The 21,432-nt window shown below is 33.3% G+C and overlaps 1 protein-coding gene across 1 annotated transcript; it reads left to right on the top strand.

The window, feature by feature from the left end:
• The first annotated feature begins 19,223 nt into the window (after positions 1-19,223).
• Positions 19,224-19,874, top strand: LOC141671569 (uncharacterized). The gene has a single exon (XM_074478184.1). It carries the CDS (start codon positions 19,224-19,226, stop codon positions 19,872-19,874), a length of 651 nt encoding a protein of 216 aa, XP_074334285.1.
• Positions 19,875-21,432: the final 1,558 nt, after the last annotated feature.

Below are 21,432 nucleotides of genomic sequence, written 5' to 3'. Positions count from 1 at the left end.
TAGCAATATATCTTCTATCTCCCCCTTAATCTTGGTAGCAGACAATATTAGAGGAGTAGGATTTCAGGTCTAACTACTTCTGGAAATACAGGAAGAGGAATGTTCAAAGCACCCATAATAGCTCTCAAAGAGACAGAATTTTACATTTGGGGATGTTTGTGGGAGTCTACTAGGGTCATGATGTCTTCCTGTTGACTCTGCACCAAAGCTGTCAACTGAGATACTTGAGTTGACAAAGAAGCATTGAAAGACTATAGTGAAGAGATTTGAGCTTACAGATTTTGGATTTCTCGGGGTGTTGATGTAGACAAGGGTTGTACTGAGCTTGATGCTACAAAAGAACCAACAAAATTCTGCACAACATTTTTCACATCCTCTATGACCAAGGCTGTGACGCCCTCCAAATCCGGGGTCTAGATTTTGGAGTCACTGACCGATAAACCACAATATAATAGGCATAATGGAATTAAAATAATAAATATGACCCATTGCATGCAACTGGATTGATCACAGGTTATAGTATGAAACAGGCACTAATACAAACCAAATGTTATTACAACCCATAAGTCTATTTAGTTTTACAAATTATTCAGATATTATGACAAACCTCTAGACTATTCAAACGTCCCAAAACAGTCTACCTGGAAAATACACCAAACTATTTACAAGTGCATAACTCCTGGGGAAACCTGGAACTCAAACCTGCTCTGACTTAGCTGAAAGATCAGAATAATAAACAAGTATGAGCGAAGAAATGCTCAGCAAGCAATATATAGTTCATAATTGAACAACAATAACAATAGATGAGTAAAACCAGAAGCTGATATAATATTTAATATTTAAGCGATACCTTTAATAAATCACAATTATGCACTCTGTTGTTCCTGATGATCAGTCATGAAACAGCATCGGTATCCCGCAGCCATACCGTAAATATAGGTCTCGGTATCCCGAAGCCATACCGTACCAATTGGATATCCATAAAAAGAAATATATTCGCCTTGTAAGATATTACACGTTCGTATAATAGCTCATGCTGGACCGCTGCATCGACCTCTTACGTTAACCAATAACAAATTCACAAAACAATTTTAATTAAAGGAGTCGTATCAATGACATCCTTATCCATTTAACTCCCCATTTCACATGGTCCAGAGTAATCGCATCAACTGATGGCGAAATAACTAGAACAATTGGTTATTCGCTGATCGCATCTCAACGTTCCACTGTATAAAGTAATTTACAGCGAAATATAAAATTTTTAACTATTCTGAACTTAGAATAGTATGGAAACTTCCATAATAGAGTTCAGAATAAATATCGCTTGAACGTTAATTGAAGGTAGGGATACTTGCAATTATACTACAAGAAAGTTCAGGATTACTTGCCTGGTATAAGAATAAACAAAGTAATTCACTATTCTGAATTTAGAATAGGGCATAAAACTTGCAATGTATCATAAGAAAGTTCAGGAATACTTGCCTGGTATGCTCGATAACTTCTCACTATAACGCTGGTTTATAACTGATGGCTATCAACTCCGTCTAACACTTGATTGCACTCCTTGCTACTCGATTCTATAAACAAAAGGACTATCTTAATTAATAGAACCAAACTCAATCGACGTAACTATATGTCTTGACATCTACCCGATCGTTTATAACTAATCATGGCATTTTAAAACTGTAAACAAATAGCATGCATATCATATAACACGTAGTCATGTTATTCATATAACACATAATCAGAAAATTTATGTAACACATAAGTCAGATCGTCAAAAGATAGGTCTCAGTACGTTTAGAATTGAAATCAGGTCAATAACAGTATTTATCGATCCGCTACCGACTCAGAATGACTCACAAATCAAACGACCTTTCAATAAAAAAGAAATTAGGTCTCGTAAGTATTTTTATTGGAAGCGGAATATTTTTATGAGTCTACACATGTTCGTTTCATATGAAACGGACGAATGGTTTATTTATTACGAATAAAATAAGAATAAAATAGAAATATATTAATTAATAATAATATTAATTGTTTTTATATAACTAAATATAAATTTTAAAAGCTCAAAAATAATTTTTAAGAATTATTTGAATTAATTATAAATAATTTATATTTTTCATAACTATCTATAAATAAAATTATTTGATTACATGACTTAATCAATTAATTAAATCCATAAATAATTAACTAAAATAAATTATAAATAATTTAATCAAATTGGATTTTTTTGAAAATACTAAAAAAATAAAAAAAAATGGAATTTAAAATAATTAAGTAAATTTTTTTTAGAATTTAAAATAATAACTAAATGATTTTTGAAATTAAAAGAAATGATTTTTAGAAAATAGAAAATGAATTTTGATTAAAGTTTAAAAGGAAAAGGGCAGAAACACCATTACGAAACAGAAATTGGGAATTCTAGGTTTAAAACCTGGTTTGAATTAGAATGAAATGGGTCGGGACCAGGTCACCCAAACCCATCCGGGTTGTATGTCGGGACTACAAACTACAATCTTATAGCATAAATCGACTATATTGAACATGCTAAAGCTATTCCTACTATCAAAATCACCCAAAGATCAATATAACGAAGAACACTAATTCGAACCGAAAACCAAAAAAATGAATTAACAAGATAATCAACCTTTGTTGATGATGTTTGTATCGAAAGATAGAGCATGAAAAGGGCTTCAATTCGAGCATTAGAACGTCAAAAAGGATCACCGAAGCTCCTAAAATCGTTGGATGAAGAACAAGAATGGATTTGTAACCCCAAAACTTAAGTTCTTGATTTTCTTTCTGTTTTCTGAAATTTTAATGAAAATAAATGAATTAAAAAGAATTATGCAGCTATTTATATTTTCTGAAATTCTATATCCAAAATCAATTAGGATGTTTTATTCCCATAATTAAAATAATTAGGCCCAAAAATAATATTTATGGGGAATAATTTTAGAAGCAAATAAATATAAAATTTATATTAAAATTCCCCAATAATTAGGAATAATTCAAAAATGCAAAGATATTGGATATTTGATAGTCCCAAAATTTTATAAAAATAAAAATACGATTTTCGAGGGCTTTAACGTCCTGGTAGGGTCCCGGTCCGTTTCTTTTTGAGAAACCGAAAGGATTCCTAAATTAACAGAAAACCCCGAAAACACATAAAATACATTGAAACACACATAAAACGAGATAAAACGAGTACCTCGATAAAGACGCTAATAAACACGCATACAGATTGCGGATCGATTCAAATAAATGCATATTAAACACATAACAATTAATCAAAAAAATTTATGGTCCTTGCGGGGCCAAAAATAGCAATTATAACACGTAAAATCATGACAACAATCATTTTAAACTCATACAACACATTATATTTATTTATTTAACACAAAACATTCATATAATTTTCCAGGATATCACATCATTCCCCCCTTAACAGGATTCTGTCCTCAGAATCAGTTTAAGAAAACAAGTGAGAATATTCAGTTCGCATTTCGCTTTCCAACTCCCAAGTCGATTCTTCAACCTTGGGATTCTTCCACAAGACTCGCACTAAAGACACAGACTTATTCCTAAGCACTATTTCCTGCCGGTCTAAAATCTGTACTGGTCGTTGTACAAAAGACAAGTCTGGCTGAATCTCGATTGGCTCATATTCTATCACATGATTCGAATCTGGAAAATAATGCTTCAACATTGACACATGGATTGGCGTTTCAATTTTTTTTAAAATATTCTTCATCGATCCAACCGTATGGATGTCAATATATATATATATATATATATATATATATATATATAAGTGATATACCAAAATTTTAAATGAAAATAATTTTATTTGGTATGCCATTTTAAAAGTCAGGCATCAGTTTGACTAGTACAACTAACTAGTGTTTAGTCCTGACATGGTGTTTCGGATTTTTAAAAATGTTTTTCATCGATCTAACCGTATGGATGTAAATATATATAGATATTAGTGATATAACTAAAATTTCTGATCAAAATAATTTATTTGGTTTACCATTTTAACAATGAGGCATCAGTTTAACTAAAATAGCTAACTAATGTCTAGTACTCCTGAATTGGTGTTTTGATTTTTTTTAAATATTTTTCATCGATCCAACCGTATGGATGTCAATTGACCTAGTTATATTAGTGATAGAACCAAATTTTTAGATCAAAATAATTTTATTTGGTTTGCCATTTTAAAAGTCAAACATCGGTTTGACTAGCATAACTACATAGTGTTGAGTCCTGAATTGGTGTTTCGATTTTATTTTTTTTTAATTATCTATCCAACCATATGGATATGACTAGATATATATTAGTGATATAATCAAATTTTCAGTTCAAAATAAATTTATTTGGTTTTTCATTTTAATAGTCAAACATCAGTTTGAGTAGTACAACTAACTTGTTTTTAGTCATGAATTGGTGTTTCGATTTTTTTAAAGATATTTTTCAGAGATCCAACCATATAGATGTCAATAAATATATATATTAGTGATAAATCAAAGTTTCAGATCAAAATAATTTTATTTAGTTTTCCATTTTAATAGTCAGACATCAGTTTGACTAGTACAACTAATTAGTATTTAGTCCTGAATTTGTGTTTCTACTTTTTAAAAAATACTTTTCATCAATCCAACCGTATGGATGTCAATATATATATATATATATATATATATATATATTAGTGATATACTCAACAGTCTTCCAGAACATTCTTCTAATTCTGACAAAGCAAACTTAGACAACGCTTTTGCCTTAGAATTTTCCTTTCTTGGGATGTACTCAACATGGAATTAAGCAAACTGACTCATCATAGCTCTCACAAGTCTCGTATATTTAGTAATGGTTTCATCCCTTGCCTCAAATTCTCCCTTAACTTGGGTCACCGCAAACTTTGAATCTCAATAGAACTTCAAGTTTTTAACTCTCAGTTCCATCTAGGCAAAGTCCTGCTATCAGAGCTTCAGATTTTACCTCGTTGTTCATACTAAGAAAATCCAACTTCATGGAATATTTAATCATGAAACCATCTGGGCTCTACAATACTAGCCCATCTCCACTCGAATTTTATTTTTATGCCCCATCAAAATAGAGCACCCAAAATTCCTTGGTCTCAAATTTCTTCTCTTCCTCTTTTTCATTCATATCTCCTTGAGTATCTTCCTACCCCCGACTTCTTGGTTGTCGATGGCACATTCAACACGAAGTCAATCAATGCTTGAGCTTTAGTTATTGTTTTAGGTCTATAGTTGATATCAAAGTCACCAAGCTCTATTGCCCATTAATTAATCTTACACTGGCCTTTGGACTATGAATGATGTTTTTCAAAGGCTGATTTATCAATACTTTAATCTTATGCACTTGGAATAAAGATGCAATTTCCTTGAAGTCATAATCAGGGCTAGGGCAAACTTTTCTATAGTCGAATAGTTTAACTCAGCTCGATGTAGAATCTTGCTGATATAGTAGATTGGTTTCTGAACTTTAGCCTCTTCCTCCATTACCAACACAACGCTCAAGTCGTTTTCTGAAACAGCCAAGTACAAACACAAAGTTTCATTTAAAACCGGTTTGGCCAACAACGGGACTTCAACCAAATACTTCTCTAATTCTTGTATTATGTTGTCTTGAAATGTTAGTTTAAATTTCATGATTTTATAATAGTCTTTGAATATTATGTCCAATATTTTTATCCTTGAAACTGCTTTTGAAAGTTGGTTTCGTGAGTTGTAACCTAGATTTTTAGCATAATTTGCAAATTGCACGTTTTTAAGTCTATTAGTGAATTTCATGGAGTTTCATCGCATATCTGCCATTTAAGAATACAACTCAGCATTTTTTATTTTTTATTTACCTCCTCATATTTGAATAAAGTCTGTTAGTCAACATTATACGGAAGTATGAGAATTAGAAAAAATTAAATGTCGAGGGATTGGAAAAAGTAAAAAAATAATAATAATTCAGGGACCTATTTAACAACGTTTGAATTAAAAGGCTAATAGTTTAACAACGTTTCAATTAATTTTCCCTTTATACTTATATTCCTACAATGATGAATGGCTCCTCAGCAGTACTTGGTGTACTTGCAGGATTTGTACCATCTGCTAGGTGACAGACCTTCTTTTCCATCAATTCCCCAGTTGCTCCGCCCTGGCTCCAAATCATGTACAGGTGATGACTCAGCCCATGCCACAGCCATCATCTTTGCAATTGACATTCGAGTTTGCCCAAGTGTCTCTAAAGCAAGAATAATATTCAAAAAATTTAAAAATTCCAAAAAGTTATAAAGTCTAAATAGACAGTACATAATGAAGATTCATTTCTAATATTGTTAAAGTACCATGATTTTCATCATCTGCTTTCATATTTGTGTAGCATTTTCTTCATTATTTCCTGTAAATATTTTATGGACATAAAATTATTAAATGTGAAAATTAATATAAATATAAAAATATATCTACTTACTTATATACATAAATAACAACTATCAATTTGTATATACTCAATCTTAAATTAATCATTTTTACTGAATATTTCTTTATTATCAATCAAATCCTTCATATTAAATGTAATCTACAAGATCTATTCTGATTGTTAGATGAAAACATTATTGTCTGCAATCTTTATACAGACAGACTTATGTAAAGTGTTTGAGATATAAAACTGAGAAAAGAAAGTTGCGTTGTTGTATTATTAAAAGAAACTGCAATACATAAATAATAGAAACCAACCAGGAAGGTGGTGCAGAAAAAGACTGAAAACATTCCTACTATTACTCCAGTACTGCTACTAATTCAAACGCTTCCTAAAACTACTCAGCTACGTGCATGACTAAGTCACACGACTATATCTGATAAATCTATCTATTATTTATTCAGCAATTAAAATAAAACAAGCCCAGCAGTCTTGATAGTCCAACAGACTTGATTAAAAGCCCAACATTCACCTCCTTAATCAAAGACTTTTCTTGACTAAATCTTTAACTCCCAGTAACGCTCTCATCTGCTCGAACTTCACCTTCGACATGGCTTTGGTTAAAATATCAGCCTTCTGCTCCTCTGTTCGAACATGCTTCAGGATCACTTCTCCACGCTCAACACAATCTCTAATAAAGTGGTAACGAATATCAATATGTTTGCCGCGTCCATGAAATACTGGATTCTTTGACAGATCAATTGCAGATTTATTGTCAACGTACAGTTCCACAGGTCCAATGTATGCATCCGAGATTTGATTTAGAACTTTACGCAACCATATGCCTTGACATGCTGCAGCAGTTGCAGCCATAAACTCGGCTTCACACGAAGATAAAGCTACGCATTTTTGTTTCTGTGACACCCAAGATATTAAACTTTCATTCAGATAAAATGCTAACCCACCTGTACTCTTTCTGTCATCCAAGTTGCCAGCTAAATCACTATCCGAAAACCCTGCTAACAGGTAATTCCCTTTACCTCTCAAGTAAACCAGTCTGAAGTCCAAAGTTCCACGTACGTATCGCATTATACGCTTCACTGCATTCAAGTGGAGGACAGTGGGTCTTTCCATGTATCTGCTAACAACACCAACTGAAAATGAAATATATGGGCGTGTGTGCACCAAATATCTCAGACTACCCACAAGGCTTTTATAATCAGTTGGGTTCACAGCCTTTCCTTTCTCGTCCTTGTGCAACTGGATTTTAGGCTCCATAGGATATTTCACAGAGTTACACTCAGACATCCCAGCTTTCTCCAATAATTTTCTCGCATACGCAGCCTGCTTCAGTTCTATGTAGTCCTTTCCTTACTCGACCTCAATAACCAGGTAGTATGACAACTTGCCTAAATCAGACATGTCAAACTCTTTAGCCATCTGCTCTTTAAATTTTCCTATATTCGATAGCCTTGTCCCAGTAATTATTAAATCATCCACGTAGACACCCACTATCAGAGACTCATATCCTTCTCTACGTGTATAAACTGCATGCTCGTGTTGACATTTAGTAAAACCCAGTCCTTCAAGACATCTCCTTAAGCGAGCATACCATGCCCTTGGCGCCTGACACAATCCGTAGAGAGCTTTCATAAGCCTGTACACTTTATGTTCCTCACCAGTTTTTTCGAAACCTTCAGGCTAAAAAACATATACCTCCACTTGCAAATCGCCATTGAGGAAGGCGGATTTTACATCTAAATGATGGACTTCCCGTCCATTTTTAGCTGCAAGAGCCAAGATCAACCGGACTGTCTCCAACCGAGTAACCGGGGCAAAAACTTCTTCATAGTCAACCCCTTGTTTTTATACATAACCTTTTGCTACGAGACGGGCTTTGTACTTGATGACTTCTCCTTCAGTATTTTTCTTTAGTTTGAAAACCCACTTTAGCCCAATCGCCCTTTTTCCAACTGGTAGTTCTGTTAGCCTCCAAGTCTGATTTTTTTCTATCGATTCTATCTCTTGATTCATTGCAATTTTCCACTCCTTTTCTTTGGCTGCTTCATGGTAGTTTGAGGGCTCTTCCACACTTAGCAGAAGTAAATCATCAGGCAATTTTATCTCTTCTGTTTCATCATAAATTTCTCCCAACAACCTGAATCTTCTCGGTTCAATGCTTTGTGATGAATCTGTTGCTCTGCTTGTTTGTTCAGCTGACTGTGAGGACTCTAAAAGTCAAGAATTCTCAGGTGTGTATGGAGTCGACTGAAATGAAGGTGACTGGGATTCCAGCTCAAGCTCACTAGTTTCTGTCACCCCTGTGCTAATGTTGATCACAGAAAATGTAGGTGCTACAATACCCTTAACCATCTCTATGTCATTCCATGGCCATCCTTTCGATTCCTCAAATATGACATCCCTGCTTACATGGATTCTCCCTGATTTTGGATCAAATAAACGATATGCCTTGGACCCTGGTTCTTTACCGAGGTTCACAACCGGCTTACTCCGGTCATCCAACTTCTTAACATAAACAGCAGGAATTTTCATATATGACATACACCCAAAAATTTTAACATGATCAATGTTTGGTTTGTTACCTGACCAAGCCTCGTAGGGTGTTTTTCCAGTTAGAGCTCTAGTGGGTAGTCGGTTCAACAAGTAAACAGCGTGCCTTACTGCTTCACTCCAAAATTTTGATGGCATTTCCCTTTCTTTCAACAAGCTTCTTGCCATCTCAACCACGGTTCTATTCCTACGTTCAACCACCCCATTTTGCTGCGGGGAATAAGGTGCCGTGAGATGTCTCATGATGCCTGCTTCATCACAAAATTCATTAAATTTTGCTGAGCAAAACTCCCCACCTCTGTCTGTCCTCAAGATTTTTATTTTTTCTTCACGACCATTTTCAACCAGAGCTTTGAACTTTCTGAAAGAATCCAGAGCCTCATCCTTTGTTTTCAATATATACACCCACATAACTCTACTGAAATCATCAACTAGCAGCATGAAGTAGTGACAGCCACCTGGTGTTGGCGGTGAAATGGGACCACACAAGTCACCATGGATGAGCTCCAGAATTTTGCTTGCAGTGAACGTCGTTTTTGAAGGAAATGATTTTCTGGTCTGTTTAGATACCAGACAACCCTGGCACACATCTTTTGGTTGTACCATTTTTGGCAAACTATACACCATATCATTTTCTGACATAATTGACATAGCCTTAAAATTAACGTGGCCGAGTCTGGTGTGCCACAACCGAGTTGTTTCCTCAGCTCTTGACAACAAGCAAACACCTCCTGTATCCTCAATAATTATTTTATAGAGTCTGTTTGGAGATCGACGTACCTTCATCACCAGCTTTCCAAACGTGTCATAAACCCACAAGAATTCAGCTTTCATAATTACTCTATTCCCCTCTTCTGACAGTTGACCCAAAGATATGATATTACTACAAAGAGTTGGGATAAAATATACCTCTTTCAACAACCTCTGTTCTCCATTCTTGCATTAAAAAACTATCGATCCCTTTCCCTTTATGTTGACTGTTGATCCATCTCCGAAACGAACCTGCCCAGCTACATTTCCATATAGTTCCTTGAATTTAGATCGATCCCCAGTCATATGGTTGCTTGCCCCGTTATCAAGATATCACAAGTTGCTCTGTATTTTTCTGTCACCATCTGCACTTAGCTTAGGAACAACTCCTCCCTCGTTTAGTAAGACAAGCTCACCTTCACTTGTATTCTTTTCAGACAACAGAAGTGCTGGCTCGTCATCAACTATCTGTGTCAAATTTGCCTCTTGTTTTTTCTCTTTTTCTCGCCTTGGTTTTCTGCATTCTGATGCGTAATGACCGTAAATGCCACAATTATAGCATTTCAGCTTACTCCTATCACGTCTTGAGCCATTTTCACGACCTCCATCTTCGGCTTGGCCCTGTTTTCCTTTGTCTGTACTATGGCTTTTGGCAAAACCTTTTCCTTTACCACGACTCCCACCTCCAGAACGATACTTTTCAAGGCCATCCTTATTCGATCTTTTCTGCCACTCCTCTTGAGTTAACAGAAGTTGACCTCCAGTGCTTTCTACCTGTCCACGCAACCTTTCATCATGGGCCTTCAGTCGACCCACCACCTCATCTACCGTCATCTCTTCCATATTTTCAAATTGCTCTATGGTTGAAGCAATCTGCAAATATCTTGAAGGAATTGCACGAAGCAATTTCTTCACGATGTTGGATTCCTCCATCTTTTCTCCTAGAACACAGATATTTGTTACTATACCATACAACTTCATACAAAAGTCGTCAAGCTGGTCCGTTTCCCTCATGCTCATCGTCTCAAACTCCGTCTTTAATGTTTGTACTTTCGCCTTTTGTACACGGTCAGCGCCTATGCACATTGTCTTGATCGCATCCCAGGCCTCCTTGGCGGATGTCTTCTCAGCAATGGATAGCAATACCTCCTCTGGTATGCTCTGGTAGATAGTAGTTATTGCTATTTTATCCATCCTTGCTTCTACAGCTACCTTTGGGTCATCTGGGTCTATAGCATCCCACACTCCTTGTGCTTGCATATAGACTTTTAGCTTCAGTGACCACGACGTGTAGTTGTTCTTCGCCAACATAGGATAACTCAAACCAATAGTGCCTTCTTTGTGCTTCTGCGTCTCCATTACAACTGATGTCTTAGGCATGTACTTGGGCATCCACTGGTTTTATCAAGCTCTGATACCAAAATATTGTCTGCAATATTTATACAGACAGACTTATGTAAAGTGTTTGAGATATAAAACTGAGAAAAGAAAGTTGCGTTGTTGTATTACTAAAAGAAACTGCAATACATAAATAATAGAAACCAACCAGGAAGGTGGTGCAGAAAAAGACTGAAAACATTCCTACTATTACTCCAGTACTGGTACTAATTCAAACGCTTCCTAAAACTACTCAACTACGTGCATGACTAAGTCACACTACTATATCTGATAAATCTATCTATTATTTATTCAGCAATAAAAATAAAACAAGCCCAGCAGTCTTGATAGCCCAACAGTCTTGATTAAAAGCCCAACAAACATGGTAAATTAAATTAAAAATATAGCAAGGAAACATGGATTAAGAGAACTTACTTTAATCCAACAAAAAATATTCTATAAAGCATGGGATTTCTTTTCTACTGAAAACAACTAATCTTGATACAGAGTATTACCGAATATGCTAAATATATATAAATACATGTATGTATGTTAATGAATTTGTATAAGCCCGCTCTTTGCTCTATAAATTTCTTTTTGGTGAAAATGAAACTATTTTGTTGAGAAAAGAGATCTTGTGAAAATTATTTTTGTTTTTTTGAGAAATGAGAACAAAAACTAAAAGAAGATGTATTTGTGTTAAAAATTGTAGATGAACCTCTTGCTCCTCTTTGCTATTAGGTTGAACATATATAATGAAAAATTTAAGTATCTAGAATGTTTTGGATTATGGACCGTACAACCATATACAAGCAGGCCCAAAGTTATTACATATTTATAAACTATAAGGTTTTTCAAACTTAGGCCCAAAAATAGTAGGCATTTATCAACTAAATGACCTTTACAAAAGTTACTAAAAGTAGAAATTGTAGATTTTAGAAATATGGGTTTTAAATAACTAAGTTGCATTTGACATCTATTTTTTTAATCAAATATTAGTTATTAATATTTTCTCAATTTTTAATATGATTTTCTTCTACTAAATTGACATTAATATTATTTATTAGTAAAGGAGATACCTACCTTTAAATAGTTTTTTTAATTCACAATTTTACGTGTTGAGTAAATTAGTTACCTTATTTTTATAGTTATTGATATTACTTAAGTTATATGCCACTAAATTATAACCTGAATGTTTTTTTTTATATTTTATTAAAAAATAAAAAATATAATAAATGACACACGAAACTTTTGGATGTGTATTAGTTAGTTATCTATATATTTTATTAACACTGGAATATATAATGTTTTTTATGTATCAACGTCTGTACAAGAAATAATTTAATTGGTAGTTCTCGGTGTTTATGAAAACTTAATATTTTTTACTTAAAGATAACTTATATTAATAATAGTCAAACTACGGTCAACATGGGTTCGTGTTACCTAGTCTTGTCTCAGGTGGTGATTCTAGTTTTTTTAAATTCTTGTTCGACGATGGAACCGTACAGATGATATTACCTAATAATTTTTGAGATGTATAATTTTTTTAAAATAAATTTAGATTTTATATCGTGTGCTTTTATAATAATCAAATTACTTTCAACACTAGTTCCTCTTACCTAGTCCTGTCCCGAGTGGTGTTTTTATATTTTTAGTCGTGTCGCTAATTGTGGTTTTATTTTTTTAAAATTCTTGTTTGACCATCCAACAATACAGATGATGTTACCGAATGATTTTAGAAATGTGTAATATTTTTTTAAAAAAATCAGATTTTACACTTTGTGATTTGATAATAGTGAAACGACGATCAATATGGGTTCCCATTAACCAGTCATGTCCCGAATTGTAATTTTAATTTCATTAAAATTCTTGTTCGATGATCCAACCGTACGGATCACTAAACCTTAAAGTTGTATATATACAATATATAATATATTATAAAATACAATTATGCACATTTATATTACATTAATTATATCATATTCTTAAAATTTCTTAAACTTAATGTATTAACTAAAATAAGAAAAGTTGAAAAAATGAAATAAAAGAATTAGATATTAGACACAGATCTTTGCACAATTCACGAGCCAAAAATTGGCGGACTATCCAATTATTTCTTTCTCAAATTAACAATGAAGCTCAAACACTCTTCCACCTTCACATCACAAGCCCTAACCAACGCATGTCCACATCGGGGGTTAGTTTTGTGCTTGAGATTGATGGGAGATGACGGAATTACTTTGCTGAAGATTGAAGATGTGGTTAAGAAAGGCTCAATTCGCACCATTAGCTTACAATCCCTGAAAGCTTATTAATATTAATACTGATTTTCTCTACTTATATTATTGGTCGTGGAGCTGTTTCAAAGGTATGATTGTTTTAATTGGAGTTATATTAACACGTAGACAAACTTTATAGGTGTTAAAAAAATCGCAGAATCTAGGACATCTAAAAATGCTCGTGCTCTTATAATGGCAATGACTAGAGGTACGTGCACCTACTTGTATAGTTGTTTTGAGACTTAACTTCTTTTGCACAAGCTCAAAAAGATCTATTTAACACTTGTGCGGAGCTAATCCATGACATGTCAGCTATAGTTGTCAATTGTGAAGGGTTTCGATCATATAAATGCAACGGAAACAGTAATTAAAAACGTGAAAAATCAGAATTTTTGAAACCCACCGCAAGATCCATGCGAAAAACATATATTTAATTCGTAGATCAGATTGTTTACCTTAAGAAGCTTTACAAACTGGTTGAATAATGGAGATCCAAATATTGTTCAATCACCACGCATCCTGCTCTCGTGATCTACGCTCTTTCAGTATCCACACGAATGCTTGAACTCAAAATTGGATGTGTACTAGCACAAACTCGTTTCTTCTTGATTTCTCCATCTTCTCCCTTGGTGGCTAGGGTTTAAGTAATAGTCTAATCTTATAAATCAGCCACAAGAGATATTATATAGACATTAAAAAAACGAATTATAACTCTTAACTAATTAAGATTTATTATTATTTCAAAATTCCTATTTGTATAATAATTAAGTCACACTTAATTATTTAACAACTGAATTTCATAATTAATATTAGTAAATTTGAATATCATTATTTATCTAATTAATTAAGTCATAGTTAATTAATATTATAAATAATTCAAATTACTTTAATATAATTTAAATCCAATTTAAATTAAATAATCCTTCAAGCATTCTTTGTGTGTGACCCTATAGGTTATTATTACGTTGTCAACGAATTTTAAATCTAATTTAAAATTGTAAATAATGAGCGGCATATAGTAATACATCATTGCTACCCAAGTAATAAAATTGAATCGGTGATCTATTAAACCTTTCGTGAATAATATACAATGTAATATAGTCCCTTTAACAAAATATTATAGATTAAACTAGAGGCATATAATGTATCATCCTCATCATAGTTTAATCCAAGTTTCCTTGATTAATGAGTAGACTATCATATCAAATCAATATTTGAGCGTGGCCACGTATTTCATAGTCTAGCTCACACAAGAGGCCAATAATATCACTCCTAAAAAAGGAGGATTAAATCCCATCCAGATTATTCATATTTTTTATATGATTCATAATATTCCCAATGTCCACTTTTATCATTACCCGATCAAGGATAACTTTTAATGGAATCAATGTATATTAATTCTCGAATAGAAATATAATGACTTGAGGTCTAAGGACCATTACATCATTATCACTGTGAGAATTACTTATGAACAACCAACATGTAGAATCTAACATCGGGCCTATCCAGCACCATGTACATATACATATGCCTGTATCTTTGACTTTAGTATCAGTATACATATGATCAATGAGATGTGATCATCAGTTAATAAACACATCAGTCTTAATACATTATTATTGTCCCTTAATTATAATACTCGACTACAGACCTTTAGGAATATTGATACTATTCTTATAATCTCATTTCTAAGTCACATACTTAGAAATATAGAATTGCATATCATGTTTCAAGGACATTTATTAATCTAACATTTATATCACAGTAATTTAAGAATTAATAAATTATAAACGGAATAATCAATAGAACATACACATTAATAATCCAAATGTCTTAAACTAAAACATCATAGTGTTGTCTCTATGGCACAAACACTAACAAATTGTTCTAATAAATTGAATTTGGAATAAAATGCTTTAGTCTTTTATTGTTATTAGACCTTCTTCTAGCATTTAGTAGATCAGGTGTCACCTATTACATTTTATGAAAAATAATAATAAATTTGAATAAGATAGATGATTAAAAAATAAATGTCAATTCAAACATATGGTTAAGTGTTAAGTGCAATATATATGTATTTTTTGTGCCTTTTAGATCGTATTAAAAATGGGGATTTAATTTCTATTTTAATACCATGAAATGTCCGTTTTTCAAAATTTTCTTGTGATTTTTCCGAATAAAAGAGACTTATACTATTCTAATAATAATATCTCTTTCCCTGTTTTCATTAAAACATGACATCATTTTACCAGACTTTGGCACTTAGAACATGAGGTGTTGCAAGTTTATGTGCTACAAGTTTTTTCCTTAAGCTTCAGGCTAGTTCATTTTAGAGTGAAAAGTTTTCATCAGACCTAATGTCAAGTTTAATGGCTTTTTTCTTGATGATATTTTCCAATATTTATTTTTGTAGATGAGCTTTATGATCAAAAGTTGGAGGTCCAACAAGCTGAAGAAGGGTTTCGAGGAACATTATTGACATCAAACATATCATTTCAGGTCATGAGCCTGATGTAAGTGATAAGCCTTACCTTGTAACGTTGTTCTTTATTTTGGTATTTTCCGGTAAGCTTGAACCTGAATTCAGGATTCTGGACGTGAGTTTATATTTTGTATGAATCAGTTTACTATTAGAATAGTCCTTTGAGTTTCAATACTTTTTAAGTGAAATACATTTGTGAGTTTTATAGCTTTTATGTGAGACGTTGTGTGAATTATTGACAAACCGTTTCTTCTCTTTAATCTCCGACTCTACTTACAATTATATTCTTTCAACTTGTATCAGATTAATGTTAAGTTCTAATCGAAACAAATCAAGGTATAAACTACATCTCTAGTGTTTATTATGTTCCCAACTTTAAGCATAATCTTTTAAGTGTTGGGTAACTTTTAAGAAAGGGAAATCATGTGAATTTTAAAGAAGATTTTTGTGAGATAAAAGACAAAAATGGTCTTCTATTGTAAGAGTCAAGATGACCTCAACTAAAATGTTTCCACTGAAAATTGAAAATGAGTTTCTACCATGCTTTGCTAATATTGTGAACGATGAGTCTTGGCTTTGGCATCTTCGATATGATCACTTGACTTTTTGCACTATATCCAAGTTTTGTAAAGGCAAGATCAAGTATGTGAAGATTGTGTTTTTGTCAAGCATCATCAGGATCCATTTCTAAAAGAGAAAGCGTGTCGAGCTAAAAATATAGGAGTCGGTATAGTCCGATTTGTGTGGACCTATGCGCACAAAATCTATTGGAGGTAGTCATTATTTTTTTACTTTTATTGATGATTATAATCGTAAGATGTGGATTTATTTTCTAAAAAAAAATCTCAAATATTTGAAGCATTTAAAACATTTTAAACATTTATGGAGAAAGAAAGTGGTTGTTCATTAAAGAGACTACGACACGATCGTGGTGGTGAATATATGTTCAAAGAATTTGGAAGTTTCTTGAAGAAGCGTGGAATTTTTCATCAACTAACGCCTCGTTCAACTCCTCAACAAAATGGAGTGGCCGACAGGAATAAACGTTATATTTACTTAATTTTTTTCAAAGAATATTACATTTACTTAATTTTTCAGTAAAAAGAATAAAGACTAATACACATACACTAAAGTAGTATTAAAATAATGACATTGGTAAATGCGTAATGCAATGCTATTATATATTTTTACATTGGTAATATATAGTATTTAACTTTAATTAAATAAAAGAACATTAGTTAGCACTCATTTGGCAGGTGGGTTATTCCAAATAAGCATTTCAGTCCCATGTGTTTGATATTTTTAACAAAAAGTCAGTAATAATTTTATTGTATTTCAATTTTTTAACTCAAATTAGGAAATGGTGAACCCTAAAGTATTAAAAGCTGTTAAATTAGGTTCCAAGATTAAATTAGAATTTGGTTCCCAGGGTTTAGGGCATAGATTAAATTAGGGTTTGGGCTCTAATATTTAGGGCCTAGAGGCCCTGAACCGTAAATCTTAAACCCCAAATAGGAACTGAATAAAATATTAGAAGTATACAAGTGAAGAGGAGGATCCCTTGAAGGAACTCTCCTACTCCTAGGGCGCGCCCTATGCATCTCAAGGAGCCTACGTAGGACTCCAATCCTCTTATGGCACACTCCAAGAAGGAAAAAAGGCCTCTGGGCCGGGAGCCCATCATCTCAAAAAACATATTGAAGGTGTCTTTCTGTAGTCTTGCGGGTTATCCCCATAGGGGAACGATTGTTAAATATTTAGTGTGTGCTTTGGGAGCCCTATCTCTACAATTGACAAGTTGTCCTTGTCGGGAGACTTTAGGTTTATCTCGCACATTGCACTTATACGCTTGGGATTACTTGTCTTGAAGTCGGGTGGGTTATCCTTATCGGGGGCAAGGATACGCTTGAGCATTTGCGGTAAGTCATGGTTATACTTGCGGTTACGATCGACGACGATAGTGGTAGAAGATAGCATATCCACCGATCAGGGAGTTTTCTTATCTTTGAAGTTCTAAATTCATAACCGAGCCTTGGGCCTTTGTGATGAGGCCGCATCGCCGGTCATTCCTAAAGCAATTTAATGTTCGAGTTATAATAGAAAGTTGGTTCGACAACTCCTATTGGGACACGATTTAATCTCCTATAAAATGAGGTACGTAGGCACATTGTGAGGCTACGTCTTTGGGAGCTCTGAGAAGGAAAACATTAACCCTCACAATCTCAAATGTTTCTTAAGTACCAATCAACGCACTCTGGTAATTTTTCTGATCACTGACCCCCACTACAGATCTTCATTCTTGTCGCGAACCTCAAATCTTTGTTAACCAAATTCCTTCGTTAACATTTATAGTACACTAACTTGAACTTATTAAAATGCTATTGAAGTTGATGCTTGTATAGAGCTCACCCTGAGACTTCTACGGTAGTTTTTATTTATTAAATATTAATTTTTAGCCTCTTTAGTAATAACTTGCGTAACTTTTTTTTAAGAAATGCCACGCAAGTAACTCACTTGTATAGCACAAGAGCTAAAGTTCCATCCAAGTGGTGTATCCTTAGTTAAAATTTATATTAGTGTTTAAATAAATCGTAACACTTACAAATAGCTAATTTTAAAGTAACAATATGCATGTTTAGTTAAAACTTCCTAATACATATCAGATTATTAAAGGAAACTGATGTCTTAAATCATTCTGACATGAGGTAAAAACGGATGCTAAAAAATTAGTTGGTTTTTATTTGGAAAAAATTTCTAAGTCAGGAATCAAGATTTGCTAGAAAATCAGCATCTGTCAACAAGTCAAGATTTGCATGTCGTCAATATCTGCATCAGGATTTATCACGACATCAGGATGTGACTTGTTATCAGGATCACAGTGTAAATCCGGATTTGATGATTTACAAAGTCCTAGAATTTGTGGAAAGGTTTACTATTGGTTCCTGATTTATAGGATCAAAATTGTTGATTAGATATGTAAAGAAACAAGATAAATCATATTGTAACATATCTTGTAATTGATAGAGTTTGATAGATTAGTTGTGTAATATATAAACACAGAATAGGTTATCTTTTAGGGTGTGCATTTCTTGAGTATTATCATAACCTAGCAGCTCTCAAGAATATTAATTTTCTTGAGAGTGTTTTGTAACAGTTTATAATAGAATTAATAAACTATTATTTGATTCATTTATTCTTACTTTAATTTCTTGATATCAAATTGTTTGATAATTATATCCAACCCCTTAAACAATTATCATTTACTGGGTAACAAGTGGTATCAGAGCAGTCTTATTGATTGTTAATTAGAAAAGATCATGATGTCAAGAAGTAAGCATGAAAGCATGAAGATCCCATTCCTGAAAAAGGATGACTACTTGACTTGGAGAGTAAAGATGCTAATATTTCTTGAAGCCATTGATGATGCTTATGTTGATATAATCAATCATGGACCTTCTTATCCTGAAAAGGTTGTGCCAATGACAACAACAGTTCCTGAACTCTATATCAGGAAAGAGAAATCTGAATGGTCAGATCCTGAGAATGAAGTAATGCTTAATGATGCTAATTTTAGAAATATTCTTCACAACAGTTTGGACGATGTTATGTCAAACAGAATCATTCTGTGCAAGACTGCGAAAGCTATATGGGATGATTTGGAAACTCAGTATCTAGGAACATTGGCAATCAAGAATAATAGAAGGGATGTTCTTATTAAAGAGTATGAAAAGTTTGATGTTAAGCCTGAAGAAACCATTACTGACACTTATGACAGATTTCTGACATTGTTGAATGATCTGTCCTTAGTTGGAAAGGAATATGATAGAGAGGATTCGAACACCAAGTTTCTAAGGGCTCTATTTGATGAATGGTATACAGAGGCATCCATTTTCAGTCATCAGTATAATCTTGATCAACTGTCACTGGATGAAGTCTATCGGATGCTGAAAACCCATCATTTGGAGATCTAACAAAGGAAGAAGAGGAAAGGACAGAAAATGAAGGTTGTAGCACCCAATTCTGAAACTCACAAGAACAAGGAAAGGGCCACTAAGAATTCAAGAAGAAGGAATATGGTTGAGATGTCAGATACTGATGAATCATCAGATCCTGACACAGACTGATGAGGATTCTGAAATGGAATTGGATGATCCTCAAGTTGTTGAAATTGCTGCAATATTAGTGAAAGGATTAGATTCGGAATGCCACAGAGAAAAGGTGGTTTTAATAAAAAGTACTATGGTGATGGCAAAAGGAAATTTATAAAGAATTAAGGTCATTCCTTAAAGGGAAGAAAGTTTGACAAGGCCAAGGTGACTTGTACAACTACAATGAAAGGGGACATCTTGCTACTGAGGTCTTAAGTCAACTGGAAAAGCACTCTTCACCTCAAGCTCAAACAAGGACTAGATGGATACATTAGGACCTAACAGTGATGATGAATGCTATGCACTGATGGCAAATCATGGAGAGGATGTGCCTTCTACTGATAAGGTACAAATGACTATTTTTCCCATTGATACTGACAACTTTTTTAAATTAAAAAGGTTCTTAAATTCTCTGCATGTTAACTTTAAGAATAAGTCAATTGAAAATGATAGTTTAATTATTGAGAATAAAGAGCTTAATTACAGGATATAAATAAAGCAGGTAATCACAAGTATATTCTTGATGTTCCTAAGAAAACTTGTTTTAAATGTGGTAATACTAATCATATTGATAGTGATTGCAGAAAGAGTAAAAAGAAAGCTACTGTTATTCCTGAGTCTAATATTAGTTATAGATTAGTATTTTACAAGACATAGAACCCTTGTTGTTAGGTCCTTAATACAACTATAGAGGGGGTGAATACAGTTTATGCAAACAAATCGAATTATATACTCAACATAATGAAACAGTTTTGTATTGACTGATAAAAACTAATTACAAAACTACTCTCTCAATGGATGAACAATAATCCTTGTGAGTTGCTAGGTTACATGAAAGATATATCAATTTGTGACACCTATAGTGAAAATTTAATACATGCTTATATTCTGCACAGCTACACAATCAATAAGGAATTCTATTATATTATAATAAGAAATCTTAAAACATATCCATTTATTGATTGCTTCAATAAGTAAAGTCTTACACGGATAGGTGTTGGATGGCTTATGTCAAATTTTGGTAATATTGTTCACTCTTTTTGTATGCAAATCTTGCTACAAGTCCCTTGAATAGATTCTTTTGCAAAGCAGAGACGGTTGAATATTTTCATCAAGAAAGTGGTTCCGCATAAGATATTTAAATTACCTCCAAAAGACTCACTGCAAAATTTTACATTACGATATGAAATTTTCAAGTAAAAAGATTGGTTTTCATGTCTATAAAAAGACATTACAGAAAAGCGCTTCTTGGGAGGCAACTCAAGACTATATTATTAGCTAGAGTTTGTTTGTTATGCCCACAAGTTACCTTGATGTGTTTGTTTGAAGTTGTAGTTACAGGCGCTGAAGATGAAAAATCGCAGGAAATTTTCTAGTTGAG

The sequence above is a fragment of the Apium graveolens genome, chromosome 1 (assembly GCF_009905375.1).
Source record: "Apium graveolens cultivar Ventura chromosome 1, ASM990537v1, whole genome shotgun sequence".
Classification (NCBI taxonomy): domain Eukaryota; kingdom Viridiplantae; phylum Streptophyta; class Magnoliopsida; order Apiales; family Apiaceae; genus Apium; species Apium graveolens.
Note: the sequence above shows the minus strand (reverse complement) of the source record. Positions and strands in the feature narration are given on the sequence as shown.